Here is a 20,994-nt window from a genome sequence, read left to right as displayed (position 1 = left end):
TAGATGGATGGATAGACTTTAACTGATGATGATGATAATGATGATGATTTTGCTGTCTCTCAGAAGGAAACTTGACACCATTAGGCAAAATAAAGAAAATCTTGATTCAGTCCTTAATGGTGACTAGTGTCTTCATTACAAATACTTCAACCAAGGCTGCTGACAAGCAAATAAAGGTACATTTTAACCATGATTTCTTCCAGTGTACTGTATGATACAGTACAAAATACAGCTCAAAACACTTAGCCATTCATCTTTATGTCTCTGTTTTTCAAAATCTAAAGGTAGCAATGAATAATTTTATTAGTCACAAAGTCATGGGTAATAAATATCTCTTCTACTGTAAACTAACATATTCTCTCAGCACAATTTAAGAATACCTTATATTATAAAGTCTTTTGGAATCAGTGTCAGGGTGTCACTCCAAATATCTGAAAAACTCTACTTACATTAAGTAGGTAATAGAAAATAATAAATTAAATTAAAATAATCAAAATAAAGTTGTTTATTTGCAGAATGTGCCTGGTGTTAATGCATGTCAACAACTTGTATTTGTTTAATTTCTGAGTGAACAAAAAAAAATCTGTGTGAATACCTATGTTTCCGGAGTGAAAGATGCTGGCCAAATGTAAGTCTATGTAAGTCCTTGATCTTTTGGCAATCAGGTGACCTGAGGCTGCTCTTTAATTGGTTGCTTTCAGATTTTTCCAGGGACACAGCTCTGTATATTGTTCATTATTTTTTACACTAATGTGGTTGGACAATAGAAACGCAGTATTTCAATTTCACATTGATGGTTCACAGTTCACACCATTAACGTAACTAAAGATGAGTGAGTGCGACTTTAAGGAGATGGCAACTTCAAATGGAACTTTAAAAAGTTAAAGAAAGTTTTTTTTTCTTTAATGAAACACCCATTCACTAATCATTCATTTGAATAAAATAAGATAAAGGAGCTTGGAGCAGATCAAGCTGACTTAAGAATTCAGCAGCAGGCAAGTGATTGAGGACGATCTTATACATGGACTTTTTCCATCTTTGTAATGACAAATGGAATTGCCTACATGGATGCGGTGTAAGTGATGCTTTCCTTTGCTTTCCCTGTTTGTTGTTTCAAAGTGTTGAAGCATTTGTGGACAATGATAGGAGTATGAGACCTAAAACATCGGTCTTAAAAACGCAAGCGGCATGAAAGTAGCCCAAGTCATCTACAAGAGTGTTTTTCAACCAGTGTGCTGCGACAGCTACCCAGATGTGCCGTGGAAATAAGACCCCTGGGTCTGATCCTGAGAGGGATAAACTCCTTGGGTGGTCGAGAATTATTTAAATAACTTAAAAATAAACAATTGTACTCTAACTTCAAATTTTGCGGCAGTGCATTAAGTTCGTTTGAGTGTCTTAATCTAGGTGAAGCACAAAACCCACGATATTATTGTTTACATTCTCATTTTCCCCTAAAAGTACAGTAGTTGTGCTTTTGGTTGTATCTCTGTTCCTATTTACATTGAGTTAGCACACTTTATTTCAAGCTCAAGATGTCTGGAATCAAGTGTGTTCAACAAGAACACGGGACATGGGGAAACTTGTTAGGGGTAAGTTAAGGGTAAATTCTTCTTCACTCAGAGAACCACAGTAACATGTATTACAAAACCAAGTAGTGTAGTGGAGCACAGACGCAACAGCTTGTTCTCTTCAAATTGTCCTAATTAACTCTAATGTATGATCTTCAGATATGAGCATCCCATCAGGAGTATCACGGGTTTAACAAGGGCTTTTATTTTGAGACACCCAAACTGGAGTTAGTGCCGGGAGAACTTTTCTGTGATGTTTTTTTTTGTCCTTGCTTCAAAACCTTTCATGAATCTTCAACGCAAACACTTACCGGGCATCAATATTAAGTGATGGGCAATAGGTGTCGAGTGATGATGCCATCCGATTGCTCACTTTGTGTGTGGTGCTGGAATTGGATTTGAAGAAAATCACGTGGGCTCGTTTGCTAGCGGTAAGCAAGTCTACTGTACTGAGATCAGCTGATGGAAAACAATGGGAATAAAAAATAACTTTCAGTTGTTTGTTGTAAAAAATGTACTACAAATCTGTAACAAAAAAATACAAATATTAACTTTTAAAAGCACTTTCTTGTGTACTGTACAGTATAAATATGTTTTTGATAGGAGCTGAGGATAGGTAGAATTAGGTCTGTATACGTAGACAAACAGTGATTTCAGCTGACAGAAAACAACGGAAACAAAAATTAACTTTCTGTTATTTATTGTTAAAATACAGAAGAGATCTGTAAAATATTTTAAAAGCATTTCTTATGTGCAAATAGCTGTTACATGTACATGTTTGCTATAGGAGTTGTGGGTTAGGGGTTGCATTGTGTTTGCTGGGTGCTTAGCAGGGCCATCTTAACAGCATTATAGGCCCCCGGGCAAAGCACTGCTCTGGGGCTCCTACCTACACAACAAGCAAGCAAGTCACAGTATACATAGACCAGCATGGGGCCTCTATGCTCGTGGGGCCCCCGGGTAACTGCCCAACGTGCTCATACGTTAAGATGGTCCTGATGCCTAGGCTGACTTTTGGTAGACTTGTGCACAAAGTGGACGTGCGATCGTGCTCTTGGAACTTACTGTAGCGGACTTACTGTAATTGAAAAATGTATAGGCCTGAAAGAAAGGAGGAGAAAATTTATGTTCAAGGAAAACTTGGTATGTTTATCGTAAAGGAAGACTAATATTTAGGTTGGACTTGTCTTGTGGGTGTAGTACAAGACAAATTGGTTGGTAAGTTATGTTTTAAGATGTGGTGGTCTGTGGATCTTACAATGTGAATTTGCGCCTAGGTGAGGTAAGCCTGGCAAACTTGAATAAAATTAGGGTGGGAATGACTATGGGTGCGGTAAATGATAAACTGGGATGCAAGATTGAGAAAACCAGAGGACTAGTGATTAATGATGTGGATTAATGGAATACAGTGGACATGGCCAAGGACCGGGGACTATGTTAGCAGAGGCAGAATAAGATTTGGATTGGATTTATGCTATGGAAGTGTTATAGGACAGACAGAAGTGCATGTTATTAGAAGATTACAGACATTATGGTGTGCGTCTTGGCTAGGGTTGCTTATATACGGGACATGTCCCATATTTGGTAATTTTCTCCCCTGTCCTGTACTGACCTTTAAGGGGCACCCAAATGTCCCATTTTTAGTTCATTTTCAAATTTTGTAATAAAAATATAGTTTTACTACCTACTTACGGTTGTAACTATATAAGTTATTAAATTTTCTTTTCTCAGATTCCCTTGATGAAAATAACCTAAATGTAATGAGGAAACTAGCGTTTGCTGCCTGTTTGCAACTTGTTCATTTGCTATGGTTGGCTGAGGACAGCGACACTGTTACTATTACTGTTATTAAAATCCTTGGTTTATGTTTTTAACTTATGTTTCTACTTTTATATAATATATTGGTCTGGGTGTGTGGGGTGGGGGACGTATAAATGTATAGTAATTTATAGTTATATAGAGAGAACTTTTAAGAGTGTCCCGTATTTCTAATTTTGTAATCTTCCAACACTAGTCTTGGCAGAATGAGGAACTGGGCAAGATGGAAAAGGTCTGGACAATTTAGAGACAGGTATAGTATAAAATTTGGATGGCAGGTGCACCTGTTCCTTTCCACATTTATAGGGCAAGTTTTGGGAATAATAAGGGGACTGTAGATGTCATTGACTTAAGTTTTGGAGCACAGTAGAAATGCGAAAGCTGGCATCAGATTGTGCAATATGGTGTAAAGTCACTAGTTGCCACTGTTAGGAAGTGAGGATAAGTTGAAATTTGGAGGCATAGTGGGCACAGTTGTTAACTAATCAGGGCACAAGATATGGGCCACATTTGGTCAACTAGCTGTGACTTTGGGTGCTTCAGGTTGCATTTATTGTGAAGTTCAGGAAACCATTTTGTATTATTTACAAGCTATGTGATGTTAGTGTAGTATACCTGCAGGTGATTGGGTAGTTGGAAATAGCTTTTGAGGAATTAACTGTTGCCATAAATTCAGACTATGTATTTTTTATGCTGAAAGCTTCTACATTATAACTTGATTTATATTTCTTGTGCTAAGTAGCACATGCATTAGGGTGCATCTCTAAATTTTGGAAACTTCACAGATGTATTTGTGAAGAAAGTTTCTAATGTCATACTAATGTACTTTGTTTTGCTTGAAGCATATGTCTCAATTCTCAAATACTGTATATATCTATCATATAGGTCTGATGTATAGAACTCTTTATAATATTCTTTAACTGACTTTTTTAACTGTCAGTTGAAGATCAAAATTTCCATTATGTTATGATAAAAACAGTTTTTTAAATTATTTATATGTTTTGTAATACCATATATTAATTATTTTGATGTCATATATAGACATATTCACTTCTCAATCATAGGCTTCTCTTTGGTCATGTCACATGAAAATGTATGTATGCTAAGTATATGCTGAATCTCATGAGCACTGGGAATTTGTTGGAGACAGCAGCCTGTGGGAGCCTTAAATAAATGGCAAGGGATTTTCATTAACTTATTTGTAATAACTTTTTCTGCAAAGGCAGCTAGTCCTTTAAATCCCTGAAAGAATGCAGATTTAGATGTGAGCAGGCCCTGTTTTTACCACTCACCCTTAGCTCTTGAGTATTTAAGAACTGGGAGATGGGGGTGATTTCAGATATTGCAAACAAAAACACTGCTCTGCAGAGCTGGCTTTAACTGCATCTGGAAAACATGTGACTTAGCTAAGTCGACACAGCATGCACTCTAAGATTATGTGAGGCCTGAAAAATGTTATTTAACTCTTTAACAGAAACTCTATATCGTTGTCCTTTGAATTAAATTTTGTTTATAGTAACATCCTCTGACAGCCTAGTCAAAGCAAAATAAATATAAAAAAAAATGCTGAAATGAAGGCACCTACTGTTGCCACGTCACTGCATCAACAGCAGATCCTGCAGTCTTCATGAACCTACAAATGGAAAGAACAGTGGGATGTGTAGATTAAACAGCACTACAAAGCTCTTACTATAAGCAATTACTAAAGCAGGTTGTGGTTTCAAATAAGGAGAACGTACTATGGTACTCAGTACACCAAAGCCCCACCATACAATTTAACTTTCCTCTAAGTTTCTTTTAACTAGTTAGACTAAGTTATTTAAATGGGAAACTGTCTACCAATGTCTACCCTTTTCTGAATTTAACTCCAAACAATCACACTCTAAATCTTTTCTTTTGTCTGAGGGTTTAGTCTTTCTACTTCATAGATTTATATCTCTCTCCCATGTTGTATAAACCTTAGTATGTGTGTGAGAGTGTTTGATGGCAGAGATATTATTTTCTGAAGCACTTGGATCATAATGGATTCCTTCAACTAGGAAAATTTCCTTATTTGGAAAAGTATTCCCTGAAAAACAGAGGAGATACGATCTGTCATCCCATTCCCCAGGGTATGGGAAGCAGTGTCGTTTGCCTGTATTTAAACACTTTTTGACATCTCCCCTCATCACTGCTTGGCTGTATCAACAATATACTACTTTCCATCTATACCCATGCTCCCCCTCTCATTAGAGGAGGCATCACACTTCCCTGTCTGTTTATCATGATGTTGTTAATCACAGACATCTGCATTAAAGCTGTCCCTAATGATGATCAATAGTGCATAACATTCAGGGTTGTCTAGGTGAGATAAAATATCCAAATCTATTGCAAAAATGTCACTTTCTTGGGAGGATTAGAAGGGCAAGATGAATCGCCACATAACTACAGGGATTTCCATGTATACCAGACAAGTACTTTTAGAGGAAAAGGGGCTGGGTTATATTTAGGAGAACAAGCATCTAACTAGCATATAATAAGTAAATTACAGAATTCGCATCTACGCACTCTTTCAATCAGTGTGGGGATAACATGAACTGACAGGGTTAATCCATAGTAATAGTATTGTGTAATATATACATAAATACATAAACACCCTTTCTTATTCCTAACAAATATAATAAATTGAGATAAAAATAGAATTAAACAAAATCACTTGAAAGCAACATTTTCCTTAATAACTGAACTCTGCTGAATCAAATTCCTCCACTGATTTATAACATAAATTAAAGATACAGGTCATTCCACTGCCATACATCACAAAATATTAATACAGTAACTATCTAATAATTGTAATAGCTTCCTTATTGAAAATTTAAAAACAAAATAGGGTTATATAGTATTTACAGTGGTGTGAAAAACTATTTGCCCCCTTCCTGATTTCTTATTCTTTTGCATGTTTGTCACACAAAATGTTTCTGATCATCAAACACATTTAACCATTAGTCAAATATAACACAGGTAAACACAAAATGCAGTTTTTAAATGATAGTTTTTATTATTTAGTGAGAAAAAAAATCCAAACCTACATGGCCCTGTGTGAAAAAGTAATTGCCCCCTGAACCTAATAACTGGTTGGGCCACCCTTAGCAGCAATAACTTAATTGTAACTTAATAATATCAACAGACTAGGGGGGGATGTGCAACATGATTAAGTGGCTAAGAGTGGCATGCCAATCAACAAAATTGCAGATTTAGAGACAACATATGATTTATTCTTGCTTGGCCAGCAACTTATTACTTCTTATTTAATGTGGTATACACTAGAGGTATAAAATACCAATACAGCAGTGATTATATAGTCTATAAAAATAGTATTTTCCTGGGGGAAGGGGGTGTTTTTTTGGTTAAATGTAATTCCTCTAATTATTCCTGAGTATGCATATCATTCTCCTGGTCGGCATCTGATATGGTTTTCCATGCTAGAAGCAGAACACCAAAATATATTTCACTAATGTTTTAAGCCATACCTCCCCAAGTTGTTCAGTTAGTTTAAATGTTTCTTCCTGGTGTTCACCAACCATGAAATCAACCTTTAGTATTGCTACAAAGTAAAAATGGCACATGATATAAAAAATATCCATTCAAATTCATAATTTTGTTCTTTTTTATGATCTATTTACAGATACAGCTGAATGAAGCTAACCAAAACATGCTCTGAAGAAAGTTATTACCTTGCCTAATTTTACATTATCCATTCAACAGAAATTTAGAGTTTCCAGGCACAAAACCTATTTTGAGAGCATCAGAAGGAGAACAGAAATCAGCCCATTAGACGGCATACTTAGGCACTACCAACACTGACTTACATCAGCCCAACTTAAAGTCATCAGTTAATTTAACCAGTGCATCTACTGAATTAACTACTTATTTTACCATTTATGAAAACATACAAAAAGAATATTATATTCTGTGAATAGTATCAAATACAGTTATTTTGTCAAAGGACACTAAATTATAAGAACGACGTTTGGGACATAAACAAATGAACAATTTATATAATGTTTAGTACTTTATTCTGTTATTCTGTATTGTACATCTACTTTGATAATCCTTTAAATAAGCTATCTATAAATGTTTACATTTGTAGGTAATAAAATTCTGTAAGGCAATTTAAGTTTACCTCTAAAACAGAAGTGCATTTCTAAATTTTGTATTGTGTGATGAAGCGCCAATGGGGTAAAATGGAAAAAATTGTTTACTTCATGAATTTGTGGTCTTAAAGTGGTGGCTAGAGAAAAGCTGTAACATGTTTTTAAACTTGATTCAGAACTGGGAAAAAATACATTACTATATATTGTCACGCATGTGCGCTTGGGAGGCAGCTTCAGGGCTCGAGTTGGTGCTGTGTGCTAATGCCTTCTGTATTCCTTCCTCTGTAGAATGGAAGATTGATGGACGTCACTTCCATGGTCTGCCCTCCTGGACCCGCCCCTTCTTGCCTGGAACCCATATGATCACCAGTTCGGCCATCTTTGACACCCATCTGAAAAGATGTCTACTTTATCTTTGTAATAAAGTTATTTCCTTTTTGATTAATTTCATTATAGGGTCATGGACATGCCCCAAGCCTTGTTCTGTGTCTGCTTCTTGTTTGACCTTATGTATATATGTACATATAGAGGATAGGCAAGATTTGACACATGAAGCTGTTATAACCTGCAAAGCAATGGTTAAAGTAAAGAAGAGAAACACAAACTGTTTAAAAAAGCAGGGGAAGGGAGAAACCCTAGAAAACAGAATGAAAATCTGTAACATGTAATTTGAAGAATATCAAAGAATAAGTGAACCAGTTTCCCTAATGCTCAAATTATTCATATCTGCCATGATCATGGGAAAGGCGCTATATAAATAAAACTGAAAAGACTAGGGGCTAATTTATACTTCTGTATTTCCCTGTGTTAACTGCCATAGCTGCATAATACAGGTAATATGTAAAACATCAGTAAAATATTTAAATAAAAATCCTTTTCCCCCATCCACATTACTGTGGAGTGTTTTTTTTTAATGTGACATGCTGCATATTACTTGCATGTTGATGCACAAAAATGTACCATAACATGCACAGCACAGGAAGTCCACGCTTTGCCATTCCCTAGTAACTGTACTTTACTATTTTCTGTGTTTCTTTTTTTAGTTGAGGCTGAGCACATGCACAATCCATGTGCCATAGAGGAATATACACAATATCATCTGTCTCTGATACATCTTTAGGATTGTCCTAACAATATAGTGCAGGCATTGCACTATAAGAACATCCCAATACATATCACATAGTTCAAAAAGATGCTTGTAACTGTAAGACATAAATATTGCGTTAGAAAGGCACACATTATTTTAAAAGACCTCAGCCATTGTAAATAGCAATTTTCTGGGAAATGGTGCAGACTCATTAGCACTTCCATCAGCAGATGATCATAAAGATACTCTGCAGCCACACTAGGGGGGGTGTGTGTATATATATATATACGCATACACTCACCTAAAGGATTATTAGGAACACCTGTTCAATTTCTCATTAATGCAATTATCTAATCAACCAATCACATGGCAGTTGCTGCAATGCATTTAGGGGTGTGGTCCTGGTCAAGACAATCTCCTGAACTCCAAACTGAATGTCAGAATGGGAAAGAAAGGTGATTTAAGCAATTTTGAGCGTGACATGATTGTTGGTGCCAGACGGGTCGGTCTGAGTATTTCACAATCTGCTCAGTTACTGGGATTTTCACGCACAACCATTTCTAGGGTTTACAAAGAATGGTGTGAAAAGGGAAAAACATCCAGTATGCGGCAGTCCTGTGGGCGAAAATGCCTTGTTTATGCTAGAGGTCAGAGGAGAATGGGCCAACTGATTCAAGCTGATAGAAGAGCAACTTTGACTGAAATAACCACTCGTTACAACCGAGGTATGCAGCAAAGCATTTGTGAAGCCACAACACGCACAACCTTGAGGCGGATGGGCTACAACAGCAGAAGACCCCACCGGGTACCACTCATCTCCACTACAAATAGGAAAAAGAGGCTACAATATGCACAATCTCACCAAAATTGGACAGTTGTTGCCTGGTCTGATGAGTCTCGATTTCTGTTGAGACATTCAAATGGTAGAGTCAGAATTTGGTGTAAACAGAATGAGAACATGGATCCATCATGCCTTGTTACCACTGTGCAGGCTGGTGGTGGTGGTGGTGTAATGGTGTGGGGGATGTTTTCTTGGCACACTTTAGGCCCCTTAGTGCCAATTGGGCATCGTTTAAATGCCACGGGCTACCTGAGCATTGTTTCTGACCATGTCCATCCTTTCATGACTACCATGTACCCATCCTCTGATGGCTACTTCCAGCAGAATAATGCACCATGTCACAAAGCTTGAATCATTTCAAATTGGTTTCTTGAACATGACAATGAGTTCACTGTACTAAAATGGCCCCTCCCACAGTCACTAGATCTCAACCCAATAGAGCATCTTTGGGATGTGGTGGAATGGGAGCTTTGTGCCCTGGATGTGCATCCCACAAATCTCCATCAACTGCAAGATGCTATCCTATCAATATGGGCCAACATTTCTAAAGAATGCTTTCAGCACCTTGTTGAATCAATGCCACGTAGAATTAAGGCAGTACTGAAGGCGAAAGGGGATCAAACACTGTATTAATATGGTGTTCCTAATAATCCTTTAGGTGAGTGTATATATATATAGTGTCACAACCGGATGGAGGTGGTACCCAGCCGGAACGCCTGTGAAGACAGGAGGAGGGCTGGTGCCTCCTCCAGACCTCGAGGGGGCGACCGCCCTGGAGGCCTCGGGTAAAGAGCTGGGAAGCTCGACCCTGTAGGGACCCGGGGTTACCGCCAGGGGGACCCCAATACCAGGAAGACGCTAGACCTCAGCACTTCCGCCACACCCAGAAGTGCTGGGGGGAAGAGAAAACGGGGACACCCGGAGTGCTTTTAAGGAGACAGCCGACACTTCCGCCACACTGGGGCGTGTCGGTGGAAAATTGCCAGGAACACACCTGGAGCACATCCGGGTGCTTATTTAAAGGGGCCGCCTCCCTGCAGAAAAGACAAGAGTCGGGTGGAAGAGTGACAAGGTCTGGAGAAGGCGGCCTGAAGAAAAGAGAGAGAGAGAGAGAAGGCATTGGATTGGCCTGGACTGAGGGGTATTGGGGGGCTTGTGAGTACTGAACTGGATCAAAATGATAAAAAATAAACGTGTGCTGGGTGACATGGTTGTGTCTGCCTGTCTGTGTCCGGGGCAATGCTCACTATATATATATATATGTATGTATGTATGTATGTATGTATGTATGTATGTATGTATGTATGTAGTATATTAGGGCTGGGAATTGAATTAAAAAATAACTAATTGATTGCATAATTGTATGGAATAATTGTGATTAATCACATCTAACATTAAAACTTGCAATCATAAAATAAATACATAAATCATGTAGTAAATATAAACTGAATCACAAACTTAATGTAGAATCAGCACAAAGGAACTTTTAAAAATTTAATGGCATAGTTTAAACAATGACTTGAAACCTGACATTTTAAAAAAAAAAATTACTTCAGCAAGTACAACCTGAATTGTAATACTTTCCTAAAAGGCAAGTTGAAAATAAGGCAATAAGAAAACGAGTCCAATGTATTAATTCTGAAATTGTTATGACATTACAGACACAGTCACATCAAAGTAAAATTAAATGACTGCAGACTTTGAATACACTGCTAAAGACTGACTTAATTGAAATAAGCATCTGTTAAAAGGGAGTAATTAAAAATTTGCGTTAAAACTCCGGAAATGCCATCCTCAACAACTTTATAATTATGCTCTAAACAAATGTTTTTCAACTGGTGCACAATTAGAGATACCCAGGTGTGCCAAATAGGACTGCCCTTATCAGCAGGTCAAAGGGACAAAGTAGCTGGGAAAATGCGTCCTAAGTGTTGTGTCTGAGAATGCCAACCTAAAAGCTGCTTTTTTTGCCCGAAGTCTCTGATAATCCCACCTCTTTGGACAGTTTAGAAAGTGTATAGATTTAATGATTATGTGGCTGTTGGAACTGTGGTGTACTTTGGGATTTTTGGGTTACAGAAAATGTGCAACCACATTAAAATGACTGGAAAACACTGCTCTACCAACACCATGGCTCCTGGCACATTGAAAAAATATATCTGTAGCTGTTATCTCACATAATAACAGACACAATGCATTACTTGGGTGGTTATGTTGAATTATTTGTATACATTTGCCAAGATACTGCAAACTGAAATAATGGGTAGGGATAATTGCACTTCTATTTCATAGATTTTTGTCATTATATTAGGGCAGTAAGCATTGTAAGCTGGCCGTAAGGCTGGACAGTTAAATACTAAGTTACTAGAGACTTATTTTGGTCTTAGTGCCATTCAAAGAAAACGTATTGGACATGTATGTGATATGACATTGATTTGATCTTCTTACAGAAACATGACATGAAAAAACAGTGTAATTTTTACCTTTACTACTTTTCTTTAGTATTGCTCCAGGACTACCATAAAGCCCCCTTCCTCACACTACTCCCCCGCACCTCACCTATGTTGGAATGTATAAATCAAGAAAATGAATACCAGTACCACGTACTAACATGTGGCAAGCCGTTGTGAATCGTGTGATTTGAATCTTTTGAATACAATTTTATTTCTCAAAATTCTTTAAAGGTAGCATATACTGTAAATACAGTACTGGATTTGTATGTAATTCTTTAGGTTCACACATAACTTATTTGTGTTATCACTCTGTAATGTAAAAAAAAAAAAATTACATGAAAATGCCGCTCTGACCAATGCACTGCCTGAAGCAATCGCCTACTGGTCCTGGATGTTACAGTATTTTTTAACATGTTAAAATGGCCACATCAATTGCAAGTTGATGACACTAACCCTTTCATCTTGTCCAAATTTCCAAATAAAGTAATATCAGTCCATACAATATAATAAAACACATTTTTTACCTAAACACATCACACAGAACAGAATAATGACGCAAGAAACTTAGAATAATAAATTACTAGCACTTTTTATGCAATTTCTAATGACAGCTAAGCAAAGTAAATGACAAGCTGCTATATGTTTACGGAAAGGTTAGTGATACTTTTTGCAAGTAAGTGATTTTCTCTTCTCAGTCTGATGCCCAACCTTGTTTTTAGTTTAATCAGATCTCTTTTGCAATGTCAGAAATTAACAATTGAGAATTTTGACTCTTGAAACGTTAGGAAGACGCTTAGTACTGCCATGTTCTGTAGTGTACAGGAATCTTCTCAGTAACTATATTTTTTGCTTACAATAATTTTTTTAAATACGTTACAATTTCTATTTAACGCTCAGGCAACTGACAGTGAAACACAAAAAGTAAAATCATTAATAACTAACAATGCAGCCTACAGCCAACTTTGTGTATTAATATGTTAATTTTTCAGTAACTTTAAAAATAAATCATTTTATTGTAAAATATATTAAGTAATATATATTCATATATATTCATTTTGATTTTTATGATTTTCCTGATGTTATTAGAAATGTAAAAAATATATTTGTTAAAGATTTCAGATTCAACGGAGTAATATTTTCATCTTGAGCAAGCATTTTTCATCATTTCAGTGCTTTCCATAGCATCGTCTTGTTTCTTTTCTATCCCATTAATCAATTGTACCTGCCACTTGAGGGCAGGAAACAACATGTCATCGCTCATTAAAATATATCTGGTGTACCGATGATTCCCAAATGTTAATCAATGGTAATAAATTATGCCTAAAAACATTCTTTACAAGGTATACAATTTTTAGGAGTTTGGTTTCTCTACAGCCATATTTGCCAAAATCTAATGACAGATCCAATAAGGAAAATACAAAACGTAGGTTGGTACTTCAGTATCATTTACACATTATACCTCTCTTTGAACATGTGTGTTCTTTGTGTCTGCGTTAACAGAGCCCTCCATTCAAATGAGACTTTAGCTTCCTCCATGACTCCATATTTGACCATGCAGTTATTTGTGGTTTTCACCCCACATTCCAAAATATGTGCAAGTTAAATGAATTTGAGACTGTAAATTGGTCCGAATCTAAATGTGAGTGAGTCCAGTGATTGACTGTTGCCCTCATTAGGGCTGTTTCCTGGCTTGCACCCAGTGCTGCTGGGATAAGTGCTGGCACTCTGCAACACTGCAATGAGACAGCTCCAGACAGAGCATCAGACAAAGTGTAGCAGGACTTGGTCAGGCAAACAACTATAGTAAATCATGACAAATTTAGAATTGTGAATTAACCTAACCTGCCTGGGGTTATATAAATTTAAAAGCCAATTGAATCTACATTATTTACTAGTGGTCATTACAAGTGGATATTATTAAATCAGTATGGCCGGGGTGAATATCCTTTACTTCATGTAATGTGAATTTCTGCACTGCACATTTTGCTGTATTCCTGACATAGCTGAATTTTTTTTTCCCCAAACAGCTTATCCTTCCCTTGACATCTAATTCCTATAGAATGCTTTATCACCCTTAATTTTATGTATCTATTTTTAACCACCTTTTAGCAATCTATAAACATTTTGCTAAATATATGATTAACAATAAATAATTATTAAAATAATAAGACCCTTGATTTAGATTGCTGTAATATCTGAAAATGTTATATCATGGTAAAAGTTTTATAACATGTTTAATAATAAGCAGCCTGTTAACTAAATGTACTAAACAGTATTATTTATTTTTTTAAACAAAATTTGTATTTCACCTCATTTAAACATTTTGGTGTCTCTGTCTGCAGCATTCTATGACAATTAATTTTTTGACTGGTTTTGCCTCTTCACAACAGTTCTGCTAAACTAAAGACCAATCAAGGTAACTAGTTCACAGTGCCCTTGTTTCACTCAGTTTATAACAAAGCAGAAACATATTCGGTTTGGAAGTAAAATACCAAGAAATAGCAAGTTTGATTGCCTCATACAATAATGAAAAAACATTTTCCAAATCCATTACATTTCCCTCAGTTCTGTATTATAGCATTGATTTAGAATTTACCCAGATGCCCATTTTATTCAGTTATCAATATGTCAGCACATCTGTTTACATTTACTAAACTTGTTAAATTGTCCTCCTTCAGCTTGCCTGGACAAGTCTCAAAAAGTCTATAGGACACAGTTCAGGAAATATAAAATTTATATGACATTGTTAATTTGTAAATATCACATTTACCGCTCCAGTAATAAATTTATATCTCCAGTTACCTTACTGACAGAAACACCAATTCCTACAAATCTAAACATGTCAAGTTATTTATTTAACTACAGTAGGATAAATGGATAAGGATTTTAACTAAAAGTCATAAAACTTAGGTTACTCCTATTGCAAACAGAATATTTACTGAAATATCAGTTTTGTCACTAAATAAGTGACATATTTGCGGTTGATTCAGCTTGGGTAAAACAGGGACAAAAGTGCATAAATAAAGGTTTGTTCAATAAAAAACAAAAGGTGAGGAGGATGAAACAAAGGACAACAAAAAAGTACATGTAAATCAAGCTGCTAACGCTCTACTGACCCAACAGAGCTGAGTGTATAAACAATTCAACTTACTTTTTTAGTGAACTAGCAGTACCAATTTCTGACCACTGAAAATCACAAGAAAGTTCTCCCTAATACCTACCATTCTCTGTATTTTTCTCTCTATATCAATTTTTCATTTTATTTCACAGTTTCTGTGTCTCAACCACATTACCTGTCTGGCTACCTTAATACCTACCGATGCTAAGGCTCTAATGCACCATTATATAGTGGAAGGGGGTAGACTTTAAACTACACCATCTGGATTATTTGTTGGGTCAGTTTTAGAATTGCATATGGGACTCAGGGGTGGCCTACAAAACACCGGGACCCCTTGTTCACAATGGCTTTTACTAACACTTAAATGAAGTAATCTCCTGTGTCTTTCTCTATATAAAGAAACAGTAACTCATAGCTGAGTTGCAGCTGAGGTCCTGTTGTTATTAGCTGCTCCCACCTAATGACAGCAGGAACTTGTTACTCCTGTTTACTGTGATACAGTGTTGACTTATTCCAAGCTCAGTACAGCCTTTCTGTCATTTTGAAGCTCCTAGACCTCCTGGCAGCTGCCTTCTAATCCTAGTGACATGGAACAGTAATCCCAAACTTCTAATTTGGTTTTGCTGATATTCACACGATCCCCATCTTGTCCCTCCCTTCCTCAATTCTGTCCTCATGTCCTCTTCATGCCACTGACAACCCTTGATACATATTAACTACAATTACTAAATAACAATTATACTTTATATTTTAACATTGCTGTGGCTTTATTTCTAATGTATGATTTCCAGTATGAGATCTTTGTTGTAAAATAGAAAACAAATTTAATCTCTTCCATCCTACTTTCAAAGAACTAAAGTTTCACTGTTAGTTTTTCTACCTTCACTCATATTGGAGGCAACTTTTATTAAGTCTGAAGAGTCATGTGATTGATGTTCATAGACATCACCAAGAACGGTCCTGCCACCTAGTGGCCTTCAAATGCTACAATTATTAATTGTTGGGATGAAATGTTTTACAGGGCTAAAGTAGGAATGTTTGTCTAACATATGGAGTCACAAGCAATCAGTAGCAATTAGAGGGAATAATTACACTTGATTGGTAAAAATAGTGATTTGTCATTGGAACAATGTGTGATAATCCATTCAATAATTAACAGCATGTGAGTTTTAAAATATAGCAAATAAAGGTTACTGCATTAAAGACATAAGGAACAGAAGTACACAAAATAATAAATAATATGAACATCAAATTAATTTTTAAAATGTCTTAAGAGTATACTTTTCATTTCAGAGAATATGACTTTTTTGACAAAATATACTGTATATATCACATACATATATATATACATATATATATATATATATACACACATATATATATATATATGTATATATATATATATATATATATATATACACACATACATACATACATACATATACATATATATATATATATATATATATATATATATATACTCAGCAAAAAGAAACGCCCCTTTTTCAGGACTGTGTATTTCAACAATAATGTTTTAAAAATCCAAATAACTTTACAGATCTTCATTGTAAAGGGTTTAAACAATGTTTTCCATGCATGTTCAATTAACCATAATCAATTAATTAACAAGCACCTATGGAATTGTCGTTAAGACCTTAACAGCTTACAGAAAGTAGGCATTTAAGGTCACATCCAAAAACGCAGGACACTAAAGAGACTTGTCTACGGATTGTGAAAAACACCCAAAGAAAGATGCCCAGGGTCCCTGCTCATCTGCATGAATGTGCATTAGGCATGCTGCAGGGAGGCATGAGGACTGCTGATGTGGCTAGGGCAATAAATTGCCATGTCCACACTGTGAGACGCCTAAGACAGCGCTACAGGGAGACAGGAAGGACAGCTGATCATCCTCACAGTGGAAGACCACGTGTAACAACACCTGCACAGGATCGGTACATCCAAATATCACGCCTGCGTGACAGGTACAGGATGGCCACAACAACTGCCCGAGTCACACCAGGAACACACAATCCCTCCATCAGTGCTCAGACTGTCCGCAATAGGCTGAGAGAGGCTGGACTGAGGGCTTGTAGGCCTGTTGTAAGGCAGGTCCTTACCAGACATCACCAGCAACAATGCCACCTATGGGCACAAACCCACCTTCGCTGGACCAGACAGGAGTGGCAAAAAGTGCTCTTCACTGATGAGTCACGGTTTTGTCTCACCAGGGGTGATGGACGGATTCGTGTTTATCGTCGAAGGAATTGAGCACGTCTGGAAACTGTTGGATCGCAGGGTGAGGGCTAGGGCCATTCCTCCCAGAAATGTCCAGGAACTTGCAGGTGCCTTGGTGGAAGAGTGGGGTAACATCTCACAGCAAGAACTGACAAATCTGGTCCAGTCCATGAGGAGGAGATGCACTGCAGTATTTCAAGCAGCTGGTGGCCACACCAGATAATGACTGGTACTTTTGATTTTGAGCCTCCCTTCATTCAGGGACACATTGTGAAACATTTTTAGTTTATGTCTTATGGTGTTGACTCTTAGTGTTCATACAAATATTTACACATTAAGTTTACTGAAAGTAAAAACAGTAGAAAGTCAGAGGACGTTTCTTTTTTTTCAGCCCTCCTCCTGTGTTTTCAGACACAACTGATTATGAGCTAGAGCTACGATTGGTTATTATTGTTTTGATGGGCAAATGAATGGCATCCAGAAAAGGCTGACTTGAGAAAGAATCCAATGTTGACATGCTTGTGTCATGAAAAAAGGCAACATTAAGGGGTAGTTAGCCCTGAAAATGCACTGCTTGCCCTAAAAAGGAAACAGGTAGGTGCACCAATAAAAGATAAAGAGAACGTCAACCTCTGTCAATGTGACAGTTTCATCCCTGAAGCTACTGTTGCCTTTAAAAACCCTTTAAAGTCTATTAATGACTCAAATATTTAACAAGATTCTGTTCTAAGGTTGGGAGCCAAGCACATTACTCAATGTATTAGTGTGATTTGATTTTTGTTTTTTTCTCATTGGATTATTTGTATTTTGCTACTTTCTTTTGTCACACAGACCAGTCAATTATGGTTTGATTTTTTAATCACCACTCACTGGCTTAATTCGGGTGTGCTTTGCTAATTTCAATACTGTGCTCACTGGAAAAATAAATTTCCTCTTTGAGTAAATTATTTTTTCATTTGCTGCTGCATATCAGGCAGGAGTTATTCTACTCATATGCCAACACTCAATGGCTATACATTGGGTCACTCAGCTGATGACATCAGAGGGGATTTATATGCAACAGAGGGCTAACTGAATCTTGAGTTGTGAGATGGTTTATGGTAAGGGCTCCTAAACAGAGCACTCACTGAACAACCCCAGCTATTGCAAATGGAAAAACCAAAGACATTTTACTGTAATACATGTATATTATACTATACTCTTCTCTCTGTGTGTTGGGAAAAAGGATTTGAATATAAACGACAGATGGAGTTACTGACATAACTGTAGTTGGTTTACTGAATTGTAAGATTAAGATTTGTTTTGTAGACCAGTCAGCTTGATGTGCATTGCAGAAGAATTAATGGAGGTATCAAAACAATTTTGAACTACTCATATCAATTATAGATGTACTAGCAAACATCCAAGAATTTAGTTGGGCAAGACTTTAGTATAATTTGTACATTTTGTGTGAAAGGACTTTCATCATAGTTGTCATACAACATAATTTATCTTGACTTTCAAAAAGCTTTTTATATGGTGCAGCTCAAAGCAATAGGTCATGGTGAGAATAACCTTTTCTAAATTAGGTGATATTGAAAGTAGGGTCTCTCAAAGATAAGCTCTGTGGCTACTAGTGATTTTAATTGAAACAAATTATTTACATAAAATGCAATTAACAAGCTATTTGAGTCTTTAGAAGTCATTTAATAGAATTGGTGGATATCCTTCCTTGGAAATGATCATTATTCAAAAAGAATTCTGATGTGGGAAGATATGTGAAAAATGAATGTAAACAAATATATGGTTTACAAGTTTACAATACATTATAACTTTTACACAAGAGTGTCTGAAACATGAAAGTGCTTCTTATAAGAAATATTTATAAGTACTTGTGGTCTTGTCACTGGTTACAGCCAGACAGTGTGCAAAAGCAATTAAGAAGGCTAGTTGTACATTTGATTACTTAGTACATTTTGTGGAATACAAGTCAAGGGAAGTTATTCTAACAGTGTGATTCTGTCTTTGCCCAAAATAATTACAAAATCCCTGCGCTTGAGAATGTCAGGAAAAGTGTAACTTGACTTATTCAAGTACTGTAGGAAATGAGCTATGACACAAGATAAAGTAAAGTAAAATCTTTCCAGTTTATGCAAATTGAAAATAAGAGGTGACATGATAGAAGCTTTTACAATTATGGAAATGGTGGATGCTAGCTGTTACTTTCAATGACAACATGGGGGCACAGTTGGCTGTTGAAAGAGAGAGAGAGAGGTTAGGAGCATGTATTGATGCAGTGCACTGCTGCACCCACTGCTGCACATGACAAACCAACTCAGGATCCCAGATTAGAGCCCGAGTGCAGCCATGCCTTGGGTGACACCTCAGCACCACACCAGTTCAGATGGAGTGGAACAGTGTGAAGTTTTTAATGGTGGCTAGAGTGCCAATTCTGCCACCAACACCAGTTTTTCCCTGAAGATTGGAGAACCTACATGGAGGGCAGATTAATGTCACGTCACGACAGGGCAATTGCAGGTTAAGGGCCTTGCTCAAAGGCCCAACGAAGTAGAGTCAATTTTGGCGTTTACAGGATTCAAACCGGCAACCTTCCGATTGCCAGTGCAAATCCCTACCCTCTGTGCCACCACCCTAGCTGTTGGTTGATGGTAAATTTTGCACAAATAATAGAAAGTGTTTCTTCACACAAAGAAGAAACATTGATGGTACATCAAAAAGTCAACAAGCAGTAAACTTCATATCTTGACTTGATAATAGTTTGATAAAGGTCAGGTGACTAGAAATTGACGAGCTACAATATAAACATCTTAATGGCTTGTTTTGTACTTATTACATTCTTTATGTACATTCTACCCTCAACATTAAGTGTAAACCTGGACTGTGCCATAACAAAACTCAGTGAACAAAGGAACTAAGGCAGAATTATCAAATAAAGATCATCAAGAACAAAAAAGAATGCTGAGCATCGCAGGATGTACTCCAGGAGGTAAACAAATACAAAAGATTTATTAGATATTGAAAATGGTAATGATTTATTTGTGCTTATGTAAATTGCAGGCTATGGCTATACAAAGTTGTTATTAACTTGCTAAATAATTTACTGATTAATTAGGCTACATGTGGAACATACATGTAGCAAACACAAAAAAATTAACTCACACTTCAATATATTAGGACAAATGCACATTTGTAACAGGAAGCATTTGAATCTGTTTTGGCCTCACATGACAGCCCTACCACTATAGGTTCTCTTCTTGGCCATCAAGGTCCTGATGAACGCCTTTAATGAGGACCTAGCTGAATCATTACATGCATAGTGAAACAGGCCAAGCAGATGACTTACAGAAAGCATTTACAGTAGATTTTTTTTAAGAACCAGACTAAGTATGAAGTGTGAGAGGCACAGTACTGAGAACACTTTTAAGAGGACTTCGTTCTAGCAAATATCCTGAACAGATAAAGCAGAATGCATCATATTTCAATACAGAAAAGAGCATGAGCTTTTTTAATAAGTCCAAAGGAATTAAAATCTATTTTCCCAACCCCTTTTATCCAAGGCAGAGATCTAGAGGAGCTGAAAGCCATTATAGTAGAATTAAGTACGTAACAGAATTCATTCCGGACAACATTCCAGGGAAAACAATCACAATAATGGAAACTGTTTCTTTTAAGTTCCTGTGAAATCTGCAGCTTTTATGACATAAAGAAAATAAATCATTCATCTCTACCTGCTAAAAA

At 36.6% G+C, this 20,994-nt stretch overlaps 1 protein-coding gene and 1 long non-coding RNA gene across 3 annotated transcripts in view; one reads left to right on the top strand and one right to left on the bottom strand.

Annotated features, from left to right (window-relative positions):
* The window catches only part of LOC120542375, a 155,770-nt gene extending 147,375 nt beyond the window's left edge, over nucleotides 1–8,395 (top strand). The window contains exon 3 of the long non-coding RNA XR_005636180.1: nucleotides 7,811–8,395. This is a non-coding gene — a long non-coding RNA (uncharacterized LOC120542375). The remainder of the gene's footprint in view (nucleotides 1–7,810) is intronic.
* hpse2 (heparanase 2) overlaps nucleotides 1–20,994 on the bottom strand; it is a 371,766-nt gene that overhangs the window by 139,008 nt on the left and 211,764 nt on the right. The window contains exon 6 of one of the 2 annotated variants that reach the window (XM_039774786.1): nucleotides 4,975–5,022. The exons of the other annotated variant lie outside the window; for it this stretch is intronic. Within the exon in view, the coding sequence (XP_039630720.1) occupies nucleotides 4,975–5,022 (48 nt within the window). The remainder of the gene's footprint in view (nucleotides 1–4,974; nucleotides 5,023–20,994) is intronic. 2 annotated transcript variants of the gene reach the window in all.

This window comes from Polypterus senegalus, chromosome 1, assembly GCF_016835505.1.
Source record: "Polypterus senegalus isolate Bchr_013 chromosome 1, ASM1683550v1, whole genome shotgun sequence".
Taxonomy (NCBI): Eukaryota; Metazoa; Chordata; class Cladistia; order Polypteriformes; family Polypteridae; genus Polypterus; species Polypterus senegalus.
Note: the sequence above shows the minus strand (reverse complement) of the source record. Positions and strands in the feature narration are given on the sequence as shown.